This window comes from Cottoperca gobio, chromosome 16 (genome assembly GCF_900634415.1).
Source record: "Cottoperca gobio chromosome 16, fCotGob3.1, whole genome shotgun sequence".
NCBI classification, from domain to species: domain Eukaryota; kingdom Metazoa; phylum Chordata; class Actinopteri; order Perciformes; family Bovichtidae; genus Cottoperca; species Cottoperca gobio.
Window position 1 is genome coordinate 9,929,819 of NC_041370.1, and position 16,397 is coordinate 9,946,215.

General features: G+C 40.5%; 1 protein-coding gene across 1 annotated transcript; it reads right to left on the reverse strand.

Annotated features, from left to right (window-relative positions):
* Positions 1–354: 354 nt before the first annotated feature.
* LOC115021722 (histone-lysine N-methyltransferase SETDB1-B-like) lies at positions 355–13,243 on the reverse strand. Its single transcript, XM_029452343.1, is given in 26 exon segments — positions 355–684; positions 945–1,033; positions 1,370–1,626; positions 1,735–1,853; positions 1,992–2,011; positions 2,238–2,368; positions 3,054–3,224; positions 3,370–3,481; positions 3,483–3,613; positions 3,754–3,923; positions 4,066–4,182; positions 4,271–4,361; positions 5,107–5,368; positions 5,518–5,812; positions 6,181–6,294; positions 6,972–7,326; positions 8,109–8,238; positions 8,406–8,596; positions 8,748–8,821; positions 9,303–9,504; positions 9,619–9,789; positions 9,886–10,000; positions 11,104–11,147; positions 11,242–11,408; positions 11,748–11,951; positions 13,107–13,243. Coding segments are annotated over 26 exon segments (3,867 nt in total). The 5' UTR covers positions 13,124–13,243; the 3' UTR covers positions 355–566.
* Positions 13,244–16,397: the final 3,154 nt, after the last annotated feature.

Here is a 16,397-nt window from a genome sequence, read left to right on the forward strand (position 1 = left end):
TAACAAAAATACATAAATTGAATATTTTCTCCAGATGTTTTAGTTACATAAATCAAAATGCTTGTGCAGCATTTAATATTTTATCTTTTTATTTTTCATCACAATCTTTCCCATAATAATGAATCTGGTTCACCTTGAAATTGTACCATTTTGTGTGTTTTTATATTTATCATTATTCATGTTTATGCCATTTTTCGTGTTTAAAAACCAAAAGAAAAATGTACAAGAGACATTACAATGTCTGGTGGATATTTGCTTGTCCATCTCAATAAAAAGAGAATTAAAATAAAAATAAATTCTACCATTTCTCTTTTTTATGGCCCATGTTGTTTCACAAAAGAGCAGTTGTGGGAGTTCATTGAAGAAAAATTGCATTTTATTCAGATGTAAAGAAAAACTTCATGGATAAAATTAGACAAAATCAGGAAACACGTTCATATAAAATAAAAGGCAACAAAACAGGTGTAATAAAATGTATAGTTCAACTTAAAAAACAACAAATAAAAGGTTACAGTGTTAAAAGGGCTCTTCTACGTTTCCTACAGATACAGCAGAGGCTCACAGGATCACAGCAGTCGTCCTCTGCACTCAGTGGACCCGCAGCAGCAGAGCAGCACTTTCCCCTCCACACTGCCCACCTCATAGTTGTAGTCCCAGGTCAGCTCTGTGCCGGCCCGGATCCGCCTGCACGAGGACACAAGCAGGCAAGTGAGTGCAGGACAGAAGCTCAATAATATGTTAATATTAAGACCATATGGTGCATTAATTACTACATTACACATCACTTGTGAGCTCAGCAGTAATCACTTCCAGGTTAAAAACTTACTCTTTACCATTTTCCCCCCAGAACATCCCATAAAGGTTCCTTCTCCTCAGGCTCCTGAGATTGACAACAACTCATGAAAAGGAGCTTTGACAAACTTAAAATTAGTTTCAAAACTCACTTGCTGGCAAAGAACGCCACCCAGGGAAACCTCAAGTCATGCGTGTCCACAAACACATTCTGCACGAAAAGGTTAGGACTACAGCTGTGCTGTAAAACAAAGAGGAGACAGAGATGATAAAATAAAGATAAATACATAGGAACATAATTAAAGTGACATCAAATGGCTACACACGGAGTTCCATTAAATGTACATTACATTTAGCTGACGCTTTTGTCCAAAGAGACTTACAATAAGTGCAAACAACCATGAGGATTTAACTCCGAACAGCAAGAATATTGCAAGCGCATTAGCTTCAAATAGGTGAAATCATTTAAGAATAGCTTCAAATAAGCCAAACAACCGGAAGTGCAACATACAAAGAACAGATCTTTCTTCTCTTTCTTCAATAACCGAGCAGCAGTTCCTGTAGATTACACACTTACATTGAGGTAGCGCCCAAGGTTTCCTTCCAACTTGGCATCAATGATGTAGCAGGACTCTTCACCGTCAAAGAACAGGCGGGAGTTTTTGTGAGTGTTGTCCCCGCCTCCTCCAGTCTGTCCCTGCTGTCCTGTTTTTGTTCCCTGACCTCCCGGCCCTCCCCCGCCTCCAGGTGTTCCCGTTTTCACCATCATGCCGTGGCTGCCCTTCAGGGCGATGCCACGTGTAGATTTCACTGCTACCTGCTTCTTAGTCACACCTGAGCCAGAACAGCAGCAAGAGGAGTAAGAAAATAATGAAATGTGAACACAGTCTAAACCGTGCGGTAAATACGAGCGTGGAATTTTCACATTTCTCTTCTCCTCACCCGGGGTGACTTTCTCTTTATCCTTGTTGTCGTCAGATCCAGAGCTGATGGTCTGAACATCATCGCTGTCAGAGAGAGTCATCACATCCTGCTTCTTCCCCGTTTCTGACTTCACCTGACTGCAAGACACACGAAATGTATCTTAACTGCAATCCAACTGTTATTGATCACAGAGTTGCAGAGTTGCAGTTAAATATGTGTAGAAATCTGAAAAAACAAAATATCCATTTAAGCATATTTTGGCTGGTCCAACTCACCTCTTGCCGTCTCCGGACTCCTGTGAATACAGAAAAGGAAGGGATATCGATCATTTTGTAAGACAATCAAAATACACAATCTCCTAAAATAAGAGCCACCTTTAAATATCCATCGTCTTACTGCAGACAACAAGAGGTCTGATGACCAGAAGCAGCCGGATAACATTTATATTTCTGGGTGTAATTATTTTAAAAAGGCTCAGCCTGATGAAACATTCATTTTTACGTCATCTCCTTTGTACTCGCCTTCTTTAGTCCCTGGCTGGTGAGCCAGGAAGCCACTTTACTTTTCCCCGTCTCTTCTGGCATGGACGGCGGTTTCTCGTCATCGGTTCCTTTTGCTGATGCGCTCAATCCATCTTTACTGTCTTGACTCCCTGAGGCAGAAAAGGAGACAAGTGTGTGAAAAGACAAAGCAGAAATCTTCCCAACCACCTATTGATTCACAAAATGCAAAGAAAATTAAGATACTTCCCCATTAAAAAAAGATGTGCTAAGAAAGATACAAAGTCAAGATATAACCTTGAACATTACATAAATGCAGTGGGTGTAAAACTGTTTCGGATTAAGGATGCTAATAACAATTATTTTCAATATCAATTCACCTATTTATATATATTTGTAACAACCAATAAATGTTCCGTTGGAAGTGATTTTTTCATCATTACGCAGCTTAGTAACATGTTAACTCAACTGTGCAGTCAGATGATGGAAAAGGGTTTCACACAGTCCTAAAGAAGTTGTGGCTGCATCCTGATATTAATCACTCAGTAATCTTAAATTACTACACATTTAACACACATTCGAAATAAATCCGGCAGTCTCACACCAAGACCACAACCAAGTCTAAAGTGGACACTACAGGTCTTTAAAGCAAGCTCACTATTTAACACGTTATATCTAAATGTGTTGAATCTGATTTTTAAAAGGTTACGTGCAAAACTATTTCTTTACCTTTATCAATGATTGAATCTAACCCAAGAATAAGTAGATTTCCTCAAATGTGGAACTATTCCTTTAAATAAAAACCCGGGCCTCCTGCCGCAGATGCCCCCAGCTCACCTTCCTTGTTACCTTTGACCTGACCGCGCGTGGTGTAGCTCCTCCACACAGAGCTGGAGCTGAAGTAGTTGTCCTTCACGAACGTGTCGTCTGAACTGTCACTTTCATCTTCGCTCTTTGAATCCTTGTCATCGTCGTCATTGCTGTCTCCTGATGAGCTTGGGCTCTGGGCTATGACGGATAAATGTAAAAAAAAAAAAAGATTTGTGAAAACTCATGTGGAGAAGGAGGGGGATAAAATGTCAGCTGGGGTCAACAGAACAAACACCGCAGAAAAATCTACCCAGGTCCATTATGCACCTCTTTGATCGCTCACCTTCAGGCTTAGACTCACCCTTTTTGGACAGTCTGCCCACAGCTTTAGCTGATACTAAAGCGGATGGTTGGATTTTTATCCTCGACACGTCCACACCGCTCCCCTCGCTGTCCTGAACAGTGAGCCTCGCTCTCGTAGCCCTCCTTGAAGTTCTCCACACTCTCTATATGGTCCAGATTGGCAAAATACTCATCACCCATCTCTAGACCTTCTTTGTCGGCAAAGTCGTCTGTCAAGATTTTACCTGGTTAAGTGGAAGAGAGGAGGAGGCAAGGAAAAAGTCACTTTGCAATCAAGTCATCTTCTGTTGTATTGTAATGATTAAACTAACGAAGATGTTTGTGTGTGTGCCTGTTTTCCATCACATCTGTTGCATTTCCTCACCAGCATAGATGCAGACAAAAGAGCCCTTGGCCACGTCATCCAGACAGCGGATGCCCCAGCCTTTGTTCTGGGTTTTGAAGAGCTGCAGACGGACCTGCAGGCCGTGCTGCACCAACCGGTTGGTGCACATCTGAGCACAGCATTTGCACCGCTTATTACACTCGTAGATCCTGAGAGAGAGAGAGAGAGCAGGAAAAAATTTCAGAGAGAAGGAGATATATGAGACTAGGCAAACAAATGAGCTGTTATATTCAAAAGGAATTTTTAAATAGTGTATGTGAATGGTGTGTGTGTGTGTGTACAATGTCTGACCCTGTGGGAAGACACTCCTCTAATCGTTTGTGCAAAAATCCAGCATTTGGATTGATCTGTGCCCCCGGTGTACAAGCTGTCGCCTGAAGGGTCAGCTGGTGGCAGGAGCATTTGGACCTTTAACAAAAGACACGTGTTCAGAATATTGGTGAACAGTAGGAGAAATATGAAACATTATGAGTAATAGGCGAACAACTTCACTGACTTGTCTCGACAGCCGTCGGTGCACTCGCACCCAACCAGGAAGTCTGGACTGGTGTTGATGTATACTCCATCTTCAGGAATACGCTCTTTACCTTAAAGAGAAGAGAGGAGGCAGTAATTTAGTCCACAGTGATTTTTCAAAAGGAGGTAGGGGCAGCAAAAGTCAGCTGCATGGATAGGTAACATCCTGCAGATGAAGCAGGAAGTAAAGGCTTGCAAAAAAATAGCTCTCCAAAACAAAAAGCAAGATTAACAAATGACAAATACAAACTTGTAAAAATGTTATAAATTAACTTAAATAATAAGGAAAAATATAAGTTATTCAACAATCAACACTGTAACTGAGATAACTGGATTCATGTACAGACTGAATGTATCAATTCAACCATTAGAGAGCAAGCTGCCAGGATTAGTCAACACAATACGTGAGCACGACAATGTTATCCTGTGGAGTGCGTCATAGTGGAGGACAACATCACGCTAGACAAAAAGACTAGTGAGTCACAATTTCTTTGCCGTCCTTCAGCAAGGTTCATAACTTCCATGACATGTTCTGTGATGTTGAACCAAAGCAGCAGACTGCTCTTCAGTGCACAACTGTGAACACGGCAGAGGGAAAAGATAATGGTGCTGTTGTTGTGCTGTCAGGAGGAACAATAGGTTTGGTCCGTGGAACCTCCTTCCTCACCACCGATGAAGCATTGATTGGACGGGATGATACATGAAGTCTGCCATGTCTCTAGGCCAAGTCCAGCAAGAAGGTAAAAGAGAACCCCACAGGTTTAGCATTACACTTCTATAGCATTGTCAGAAAAAAGATCTTAATGTAATCCTTACTGTAAGCTACTCTCGGGGGCGGGGTGGAATCGATCTCGTTGACGCAGGAGAGTGGGATGTCCTCCCTACCAGTAGTGATGTCGGGAATGTAATAGAACGGCCTCTGTGGCTGGAAAGGCCGGTCCACGAGCACATAGGGGTCTAGACAGAACATCTCTAAGAATATGAAGTCACAGTGCGTCTGGAAGAGGTAGTGCTGGATCTCTGACATGTTTCGCAGGCAAAGCCCACATGGAGCCTTGTAGATCACGTGGAAGGACATCTGAGGGGTGGATAAGTAGAAGACAAGAGTTGCACAATTCAATTTAACTACAACGATGTTAAGGGCAAACTGAGTATTTTAAGGTGAGGGAGAAACTCTAGCTAAGCTCTTCACATATGCACGACTCTACTCTTCCTTTTCACATTTACCTTGCGGTTAACTTTGCGGCGTCCAGTCATGCGTCTGAAATCGTACAGTAAAGGTGTGAGGAGGGTGTTCTTTCCTCGGTGCACGTCTGATTTTGCCGGTCGGACGCGGTTCAGACATGCGGGCTGACAGGTGTGTGCCAGGTAGAAGATGCGGTCCGTCGGGGCACGGTATGAGGGCTGATGTGGGATGGTGGCCATCGTGTGGGTTATAGCAGGGGGGGTGGAAGCCAGAGTGGGCAGTCTCTGATACGACTGTGTGAACGTAGGCATATTTTGGACACTCAATATTCTTCCACTATGGATCGACGTACAAAGAAAGAGAAAATACCAGTTACATTTCAAAACATCACATTTCTAAGATGAGATCCCTTTTCACAGCGTGTCACAAGACGCATTTACACTTTTGCTTTTACACTCAAAGCATCGATTAAGTCTTTCGAATATTCATCATATTTTTTGCCGGCATCACCCTAATAAAACACGCACACATACTTTGATGATTTACCATTTGCGATGTACATCACGGTGTACATATTCTTATGTTAGATTGTTTTGCGAGTACCCTATATTAATATAATGCCATAAATGGAAGTTACTTAAAATGCCCATCCCTACTCGGTAAAGCTCTACAACTTATTAGACCCGACTATAAGATGAACTCACCTAGAGAGGTTGATGGGACTGGATGAAAGAGCCTGCATGATTTTGGAGGCATTAGTGCCTCCCACCCCAGGGACAAAGGGAGAAGTACTCTTCTTTGCCATCTGATGTTTGTTGCTTGAAGACAAGCGAGGAGAGAAATAGACAGACGGTCAAAATCAACAGTCTCCTCTTGAATCATGTAGGATTAAAACAAATATTTCATAAAGAAAACATCAAACTACCATGTCTAATGTGAATGTTGCTCTTTGTCTGTTGAATGTGTACCTAAGCAACGGTTTGCTAATAAGTTCACCTTCTTTATAAAGTCATATGTCAATGCTCTGTGTTCAGCTTATACTGCCCCCAAGTGGCCAAACAAATACATGAATGCAGCTTTGAGGAGGCGTTTAAGAGAAACATTTACACCAGGTTAAAAAGTAATGTTGTGCTGCTCTATCTGGTGGAAACAGTCAAGCCTGTTTTATCTCTAGCAACACCTTCCATCACTGGGACTACTGGGAAAACAAGATTTTCAGGAGGGTTACGTTACCACCCTTCTTAAATGATAACTCACTGACTTAATGAAAGCTCATTAAGTCAGATGAACTTGCATTTTATTTCAATTCAGTGTTTGATGAAAAGTGCTGCATCTCACATGAACAACATCATTGTATTCCATTCTTGCAACGTGATCTTCCTCTCAGCGTTTGTTTGGTTGGCTACTGTCCTCAGGCTTTGTCGGCAAAGCATACACCTCTGAACAAAATGCCTTTCGGAGTGTAAGGACTAGATGTTCAGTAAGCATCACTTACTCAATACGTGGAGGCTGAAGCATCTGTTGGGGCTGAGAAAGCTGAAGCATCTGTTGGGGCTGAGAAAGCTGAAGCATCTGTTGGGGCTGAGAAAGCTGAAGCATCTGTTGGGGCTGAGAAAGCTGAAGCATCTGTTGGGTTTGTTGGGTTAGTTGGGTTAGTTGGGCTAGTTGGGTTTGTTGGGTTAGTTGGGTTAGTTGGGTTAGTTGGGGCTGTGGTGATGGTGGAGGACACTGTTGATGTAGCGGTATCTGCGAAGGCTGGCTGGGTGAGCCCTGCGGTGTTTTGACGAGAGAGGCTCCAACATGTCCGTCACTGGTGTATTGAACCACTGGGCCTTTACTCCTCAACACCCCTGGAGATTAAAATGGAAAGTAAGAAATGGAGTGAAAATCAAATGACTAAAAGCACACATGAACGAGTGTGCCAAAACATGGTATCAACAGAAGACCTATAGAAAGTGTTATGGACTTTTAACATGGTGTTCTTTTTTAAGGCGAGACACATTGCTCCTTCATGCACTGGTCAATTTTAAAAGTTTGCACTATTATGCTTCCATAACATGTCTTCTTTCAGACCAGTGAAAAGAAAAGACCAAAAAAGTTTATTTAACTTCACTTTGTCTATTTCCGTCTGTAGATTATTCCTGAATTCACCGAAAGTCAGCATTTGATAAAGCCTGATGTGCATTTTTGAACAAAACATTTCAGAAAACTTGAAATAAATAATAATAAATGTCTCAATACAAACTAAAAGAACGCTAATATGAAACTGTAACATCTGAAACACTGAGGACTCCTCATGAACACACTGGGGAAGCTTCAAGGTGATAGATATTAGTTTAATATTTATCTATATTCTGAAGGTTTTTACAGAGTGGTTTGTTCATATGTAATTCAGTGTCTGTTTTATATAATAATTTGTTACAAAGAGATATCCACAATTCCCTCTGTAAAAACCTGTAAAAGGATTTTTGTAACCTAGTTTTATCCAACGCAAATGAGCACATATTTAATAAGATGATGTATCATTTCCATATTTAAACATACACCATGTATAAACTAAAAATACTCATCTTAATGGTTGAAATGAGGCTTTTTGACACGGATTAAAAAGGTGCTAAAGCTAAATCGTTACCCATGTTAGGTCGTGACCTCTGCTGCCCAGCAAGCTTCTTCTCCTGGGTGTTGGCGGTGGTCATCTTCAGGTTGAACATTGGCTCCAACCTGGTGGAGCCTCTATAAATCCACTCACTCCTCTTGTCATCCTGATCATTACAGAACACAAGAAGTTTACTCCGTCAACTGCTGCACAGACAAAACTATTATCCAGCACATTTAAACTGATGTGGGCAATTAACACAAACCCTTCGGTTCTTTTTAAAAACTGTCAAACTACGTCAATGTTTTTAAAATAATTTTTACACCAACATACCAAGAAGAGGATCTTGACCAAGCTGCCGTCCACCTCCTCCACTTTGCTCTTCCACCAGGTGCCCTCCCACTCTGTCTTGATGATCTGTCCAACCTTTAGGAGCACCATAGGCCTGCTGGGATATGCAGTGATGTACTCCTCGATGAAGTCTCGACACGATGCATCTTCTATATCTTCCCAGGTGCGCTTTACTGTGAAAACATGAGTGATCACACTTTTATTCATTTTTTTACACAAAAAACAGCATTTCACCAACTCATTTTACAGCTGCTCACTACGTAGAATTTACCAAGCTTTACAGATTACAAGAGAGGAAGAGAACATGGAGAAATGGGCACTTACATGGTCGGCAAACTGGGTGGAGATCAGGTAGTGTCACGTATGAAGCGTAGCCATCATCAAAAAAGATCAAAAACCTGAAAACGTATAACAAAAGATAAGTTAAGTAATCCGGGATCATTTGTTGACATGCAAGTGTTGTCCATTTATGCTACACATGAAAAATATGACAAAACAAAATAAAAAAGGCGGACTAGAGCATTTGTTGTAGGAGGAATGTAACTAGAGCGATTCACTCGTTACATATCAGTATATACAAATACTGTACATTTTATGAAAATTGTGTCTTTTATATAATTTACCAGGGAGCATGTTTATTTATTACTTAAGTGTAAAAAGTCTCACTTACTACAAATCTTGGTAGCAATTGTTTACCAACAAAATTTAATGGATCAAAAACGTTTGTTGTGCGTTTATTTAAAAAGATTAATGACGGCCAATATATTGTCGATATATCTGGATTTGTAACCCTTCTGGATGTTGGCCTCATAAACACAGTATAATTAGAGCTTTAACATCAACCAAGAAGCACATGCATGCAACCTTTGGTCCACCCACCTCATACGGTTCTTGTTGTTGGGCATCTCTGCTACTATGCCAGCATAGAGCCACACCAGGTTGCCGTCCTTGTACTTGGCAACTACGCGAGCCCCGACATACAGGATCTCCAATGTGGGGTTATACTCGAAAGCCACATGGTTTCCAGACAGCAGACTCTTTCCTTTATCAAACTTCACTTTATACTTGAATATACTGTTTCCTGAATATAGACAGAGGGTGTGTTGCATTTCAGTTAGCACACATTCAAGCATAGAATACAATAAATAAATAATAACATATACAGGAAACGTAAAGAAATGTTTTGGAAACACACCGACAGGACTGATGGCAACGAGGATGCCTCTGTGCCAAGTCTTGGTGCGCTTCTTTCCCAGAAGGGTCATCCCGACTCTGAGCTCATCCTCTGTGATGTTTGGGTTCGGCTGGGTCATGGACTGAGCTGGAACGTGGGATACAAACACTGCTGGTACTGAAGTCTGAATACCTGCGAGGGAAGGAAAAGCCACACATACTGTTAGCATCAAATATACTTTCACACAGGTGTGATGCTTTACCTAAGGAAACATGTGCGTGTGCTCACCTGACTGGGATGGAGATCGGAGTAATGGAGCACCTAGTGAAGGCTTGCCGACCATTTGCGCCAATTTCTGCACCTGCTGAGAGGTTTTCTGTAGCGCTGTGGAGGCGTCTTTTAACTGGTAAAATAAATAAACAGGACATCATCATCTGCGTACCGTGAGCGGGGACACCCCTCCATAGATGTTTGCTGTCAAACCCACATAGGGTGTTTCTTTGGGCGAGGTGAGCTGTGACTACCACAAAGAATTTGAATTCAAAAGGTGTACGGTTGTATTTTTCTGTAGCTGTAAGACATTGACATTTTGTTTTGTTTATTTATTAGACTAAAAAAGCTTAGAGAAACTGTAGGGACGTAGCAAACTCGCCGCTCGAACACTATGAACAAGCGCTACTATAACTGTATATTTCTATGCTTGTAATTTGTAACATTTGTTACATAGTAACACCTTTATCATTACATTACATTTAGCTGACGCTTTTGTCCAAAGCGACTTACAATAAGTGCAAACAATCATGAGGATACAACTCCGAACAAGTACATCAGCTTCAAATAGGTGAAATCCTTTTAAGTGCAGAACAATAGTGTAACAAATGTAAGTGCCACATACAGAAAATAAGCGTTATATTATTGGCCAAGGTGCTTTTTTAGATAATAAAATGGTGAATATGCAGTTTACTGATTGTTTGTAATTGGAACATGTTTATATACTTTACCGTCACTATATTTGAGCAGGTATACATTTCATTTTACAATGTATGCATGTATAGTGGTTTTTTTCTCCAATTAATAAATACTTTTTTTAAGCACATTGAGAATCATGGACACCTAAATCTTTGTTTGGGCTGAATACATTGTATCTAAATGTCTCCATGGCCACGTTTTTAAAACTATATAATTTGTTCTACAGTTTAAAAGTAGATACAATGTTTACCTGTATTTTATTGTTGCCAATAATACCTCAAGATATCACAGCTTTTGACAAAAGTAGAGCACAGGATTCAACTCACCACGAGATGGGTGCAACAATTAAAGGATATAAAAACGTATTGTTTTGATTGGCTCAGAGGCTGCATCGCTTGTGGTAGACAATCTGCAGTGTTTGTTAGAAAAAGTTGACAGCGTTTTCTAAACGATTAAGTTTTAAAACAGCCACGTCCATCAGGCTTTTATGAAACACAACAACATTTCAAATATAATAAAGCTTTCTATCATTCTCACCACCGGATCTTTGCCAGGAGGGCCGGGCTTCTTTGGAGGAACCACTGCAACATTATAAAGAACAGAAGAAATTCAATAACCTGGTTGTTTTTACGTTGCAGTAGCAATGAAATTGTAATTGAAAGTAACACGACTTACAACAGCCAACAGCAATGACATCGTCGTCGTCGTCGTCGTCTATCTCAATGACCTCGGAGGACAACACGCCTCCTCCGCCCCCCTCATCCTCTGAGCTGCTCTCTCGGTAAACAAGACCGTTTTTTTGGAAAGTTTCCTTCACGAGCTTCTCACACGCCAATATGGATCTGAGGAAGGGTGGGGGAAATTGAAATTTGGTCGGTACAATGTTAAGACCTTTGCGATGAAAAGTTATCAAAATCTTGAGTTTTTATGGAACGATGTTGGCGTTGCGATTGTTACGAAAATGCAAGGTGATCATTTGTAGCACCAGCAGAGCCACATCTGTTGGATGTTGTGTTTGTTAGCTTGAAGCTGACATCCATGATGTTTTGTTAGAGAATCTGTCCCTTCGCCCTTGCAATGCTAGATTTCCCTGTTATACAGCAGCGGATCAACAGCTGGCTTCTACACAATAATGAACACTGAATTAAAGAACAGCTGTATCCTTGTTTATGTCTACTTACTTGTTCGCATCGTTTAGAAGCCCGTCCGTCTTTGCCTCCTCTTCTTCTTTCTGCTCCACCCATTCCTTGAGCTCCGTCAGATGAGCCTTTTTCTTCTGCACAATCTCGCTCTTCTCCACGGCCTCGTCAATCCACTTCTTCAGCTCATCCAGAGAAATGCCCAGCTCTTCCTCCAGATTGGAGTCCCAGCCCTCCACCTCCATTCTGAGGGGGGGGGGGGAATGAAGAAACAGGACATGTAATCATTATTTTAAATACCTAAACAAGTCTTTCTAAATGATTCATTGCAAAGCAAATGATTGTTAAAAGAAATACTGTATCAGTCAACTATAACTTTTACTGCCAATATGTGGTAACCTGTACAATTGACATTTTCAGGATGTTTTGTTGTCACTTTGAAGTCAAATTAACAACATAATAAAGTACAACATTCATTTATATGATCACCTAATGGTGAGTATGTCCTAATACGGATTAATCTGTTGTTAAATCAGAAATGGACCAGTGTTGTTTTGAAATTTCTTAGGAAATTAGGTGTTTTTTTACACATTTAAAGAGTTTGATCTGATAAACTTACACACTGAAAAACAAGCCACAGTATAATTATTTTATATGTAATTTAACATACCGTTTTATCTATATTAATACCATCATGATGACTCCAAACATATTGCTCAACCCTAGTTTTAATCCTGCTTGTAAAATCTGTAAAGATTAATGACAAATGCATGCTGACATCTGTCAGTTTATATCAATTTCAAGAATAAGCATTACTGCATCCCTAAATGCTGCCTCATTTGTGCCATGATACAGGACATGGTCATCTACATTTACAGCATCCGTGCAATGCAGACTGAGATCATCTGCTCAGTCGGGCTGCAGTTAAAACTTTGCACATTGGACAAGGTGACACATGTGCACAAACTACTGCATCCTCCAATTCAGCCGGACTTTAATGTGTTGATGTCGGCTTTGTTTACCCAAACACACAGAGGCTGATAGAAAGTGCTGTCCCGAGTTGTCTGTTAATGTTAGCACAACAAGGGACCGTTATAAATCCCTATAAACTGTCTATATAACTTCCAGATGTAATCTCTGCTAATATAACCAAACATAAGTTAACTGACTCTTTAATGACACACCTTCCGGACAAGCAGGACAGCTATAGACAACACACTGCAGCTTGATACAAGTAAAAACAGTCTGGCTTGTTAGCCTAGCATTAGCATGGAGCAATGAGTAATGTCTTGACTGACTGGCGCAGGTGTCTGGAAAACAAACAGCATTGTGTCCTCTGGAGTTGCTCTCAAAGACACATCAGACGGTAAACTTAACTTCGAGACAGCACTCAGCACTCACCCCTCGCTGCTCTCCATCCTGTCTGCTCACAAATAAAAGATTAGCTAGCTAATGCTACCAGCTAGCCACGATAAGGAGCGCATGCTTTGCAAACCTAGGCTTCCCAAAGTGGGCGGTGTGATTTCTGCGCTGTTTGGTTCCGCCCACGCAGGTTATCCAGGTAATTAAAACGTATACTGAGCTACATGATGCTGTGCACATTAAGGACAGATGTCAGGATCGTTTGTCCGACACATGTTCACCAACACTGTGTTAACCTCACTGCCAACGCACTAAACAACAGGAACCTATTATTGTTATTTGTGGTTGTGATTAACTCAAACAAGCTCTACAATATTACATGGTGCACCTTTTAAGACAAGCCTCATAAATAAGAACAAATAAAAGGAAACAGGAAAGCAATCAACTACAAAATGTTCAGTCTCCAAATGACACATCAAACAGCTAAAAGTAGAGCATTTTATATGGAAATGATAAAAGTACATATAAAGGAACACTTCAAATATGTGTTAAATAATTACCAAACAGTAAATGTGTGTTTTGAGAGATGAACTATATAGAAAAAGCTGCCAAAATACACTGAGGTTATAGCAATTTCTGAAATATATCAATCAAAAAGTCAAGTAAATGAACAATGATTCATTTATTTGTTTATCATAAGAGCATTAAGTGTAATTTCATGTCTTAGAAAGAAATGTGTTTCATGCCGTTCCCATGACTCTTTCTTTTTGCATTATTCCTGTCCAGTATTTATAATTACTATAAATCAGTAATCAATTATTTCTATTCACTTTGAGAGCCACTTCAGGGTGCACATGATTAATCTCTCCTGGTTCTTTCTTGACTCTGCTTATTATTATGATATTGCCTCTGAGAGACTCACTACTCACAAATTACCAACACACGCTACAAGCTAAGGAAAGGGGTTATTTAATGTGTTCAATAACAAGCAACTTGCATGCATGTTTGTGCAAAATCTCCAAAACATTGTGTCATGGAATTTGGGGAAACGAGCAGAACATCTGTTTTGTATCATATTTGTCATTGAGAACTTTGAAACATCTGTGTCCTATTAGTGTGGAAGGAAGGGAATTTGCCTCTGTCTTTATGAAGAAGTGTTTCACAATGTAGGCCTACATTCTGGGATGAATAAATCACACTTTATTGCTTGCACTCAGCCTTTCTGTTATCTGTAGTTCAAGTTCAAAGTTTGGCCGATGGTATCTTGGCATGATACAAGGTGAATACAGCCGGTTGCCTCCTGGTGAGATATGCCATTTCTTTTGTAAAGTTAAGTTTTGTTAATGGAATTGTAAATCTGATTGAATGCACAGGCTCTGAATTGTTAAATGTTTTATTTACCAGTTAAGCTAGACCAACAGTTTACACTTTATATATATACTTTATTCTGATTTTCATTATATATATGTTTAAATGTATGGACCTGCAGGTATTCATGTTTATCACACCGTAAAGGCCTACCTGCATCTAATTCACTCCTTTTTCAAATTTCTAGATTTAAACGATTTAATGACGTCAGACCTATACAGCACACATAGCAAACACAATGAAGTCATTTAAATAATTATAATTACATTTCAACATCTTTTTTTTAACGAGTTTCCAACAACTATATACTCTCTATTTGAGTTTTCCAACTGTGCCTCATCATAATTTGAAATACCTTGTGTTACTCATAAGCGTATACAACACATGAAGTATATTTTGTCATTTACATTGCATACTTACATCGTCTGAAGTTGAAGTTTTTATTTATTTTCAAAATGTTAAATATATGTTGTAAAATGTTTGTATAATTAGGTAGTAAATATATAAAAGACAGAAAAAACTCCATCGGACGGATTCGGTCATAAAAGAAGCCTCAAAACATTCTTTGGCTTGAGGCAACTCATTTTCGTAATCCCATTTGAGAGGTTTGAATAGATTGTCATGGCTTTACTGTGTTGGTACATCACTCCTCCATTTGCTCCTCCTGGTACGTGGCGACGGAGATATTACTGTAAGGGTCGAGCACCATCTGAGCGCAGCGGACTATGGTCACCAACAAGAAGAAGCAGAGCAGGAAGAAGAAGAAGAGGGCAAAACCAAGGTCCATCCACATCCAGCCTGGACACGGGGATGTCTGGAGGGTCCATGTTGACAAATCCACTAAGAATAAATAAATATATAAAAGTTAATAAAAGTCTATTCCTCCAGTATATCTTTATCTGAATGGGCTGTAGCGGCTCCTCTGTTGAAGCTCATACAATCCATCGTGCTGCTGCAGTTTACATCTGAACACAACGATCCATTCCTCTGTGTCTTGAGTCTCTTTTTCTTCTTCTCCCAACATTGACACCTACTGTCCTACTCCCAAAGACAAGATAGATAGGTGGACACACAGAGCCTCATTTGGCACCCGTGTCCTCCATGAATAGTTAATAAGGAGTTTGGTAACGATCAGGCCGTTCCTGAGATTAGAACACCCAGGCATCTCTCTGGCCTGGGCAGGAGCGGAGACCTTTACAGCAGAAGACACCTTATTAACGGGAGTCACTGGATCCCCTCGTCAGTACAAAGAATGGACACAAGACAGAAAAATGTGGCTGTACACAAGTTTTTAAAGATTTAAAAAGTAAATGCGGTGTGCAGATTAAGTTTATACTCAAGCAATCAGTTCACCCTAACCCTAACCCTGCACACAGGCAACATATTTTGGTTATTTTATGGTCCAAAAGTTGCAGAAAAATAAGCAGTGGTCAAGAAATGCAGAAAGGAACACGAAAAGGTTAGAGAAAGAGGATATGACGCCTTAGTGGCAATCCACTTGAGAGGGGTTGGAAACTGATCCTGACCCAAAAAAATGCAGATTGCTTGTATGCCGATGCCACAACAGGGACACACACTAGTTAAGAGTAAAGTGACTCTATGCAAATAACAGTGGCATCTACGTAAAACATACTGGGAAAAGTTTGTACGTGTTGAAACTATACCAGCAAAACAGGATTTACAGCACAACACGTCACTCAAGTGCAACCCAGACGGGACAGTCGACACAGTAAACCTATCGTCGACCAGTACTAGCATTAATGCCATCTGTTTTCACCTCTAGGCTGTGAAAGAGAGGGGGGGTGGGGAAGGACGAAGGCGGAAACCGATCCCAGGAGATACCCACAGATCTCTCCAGTCTTCACTGATATACAGAATGGGGGAAAGAAAACAGATACAGGCCAATAAAGCATGTTGGCTTTTGTTTCACCAATTAAGAACTTAAAACTGTTTCAAGGAAGT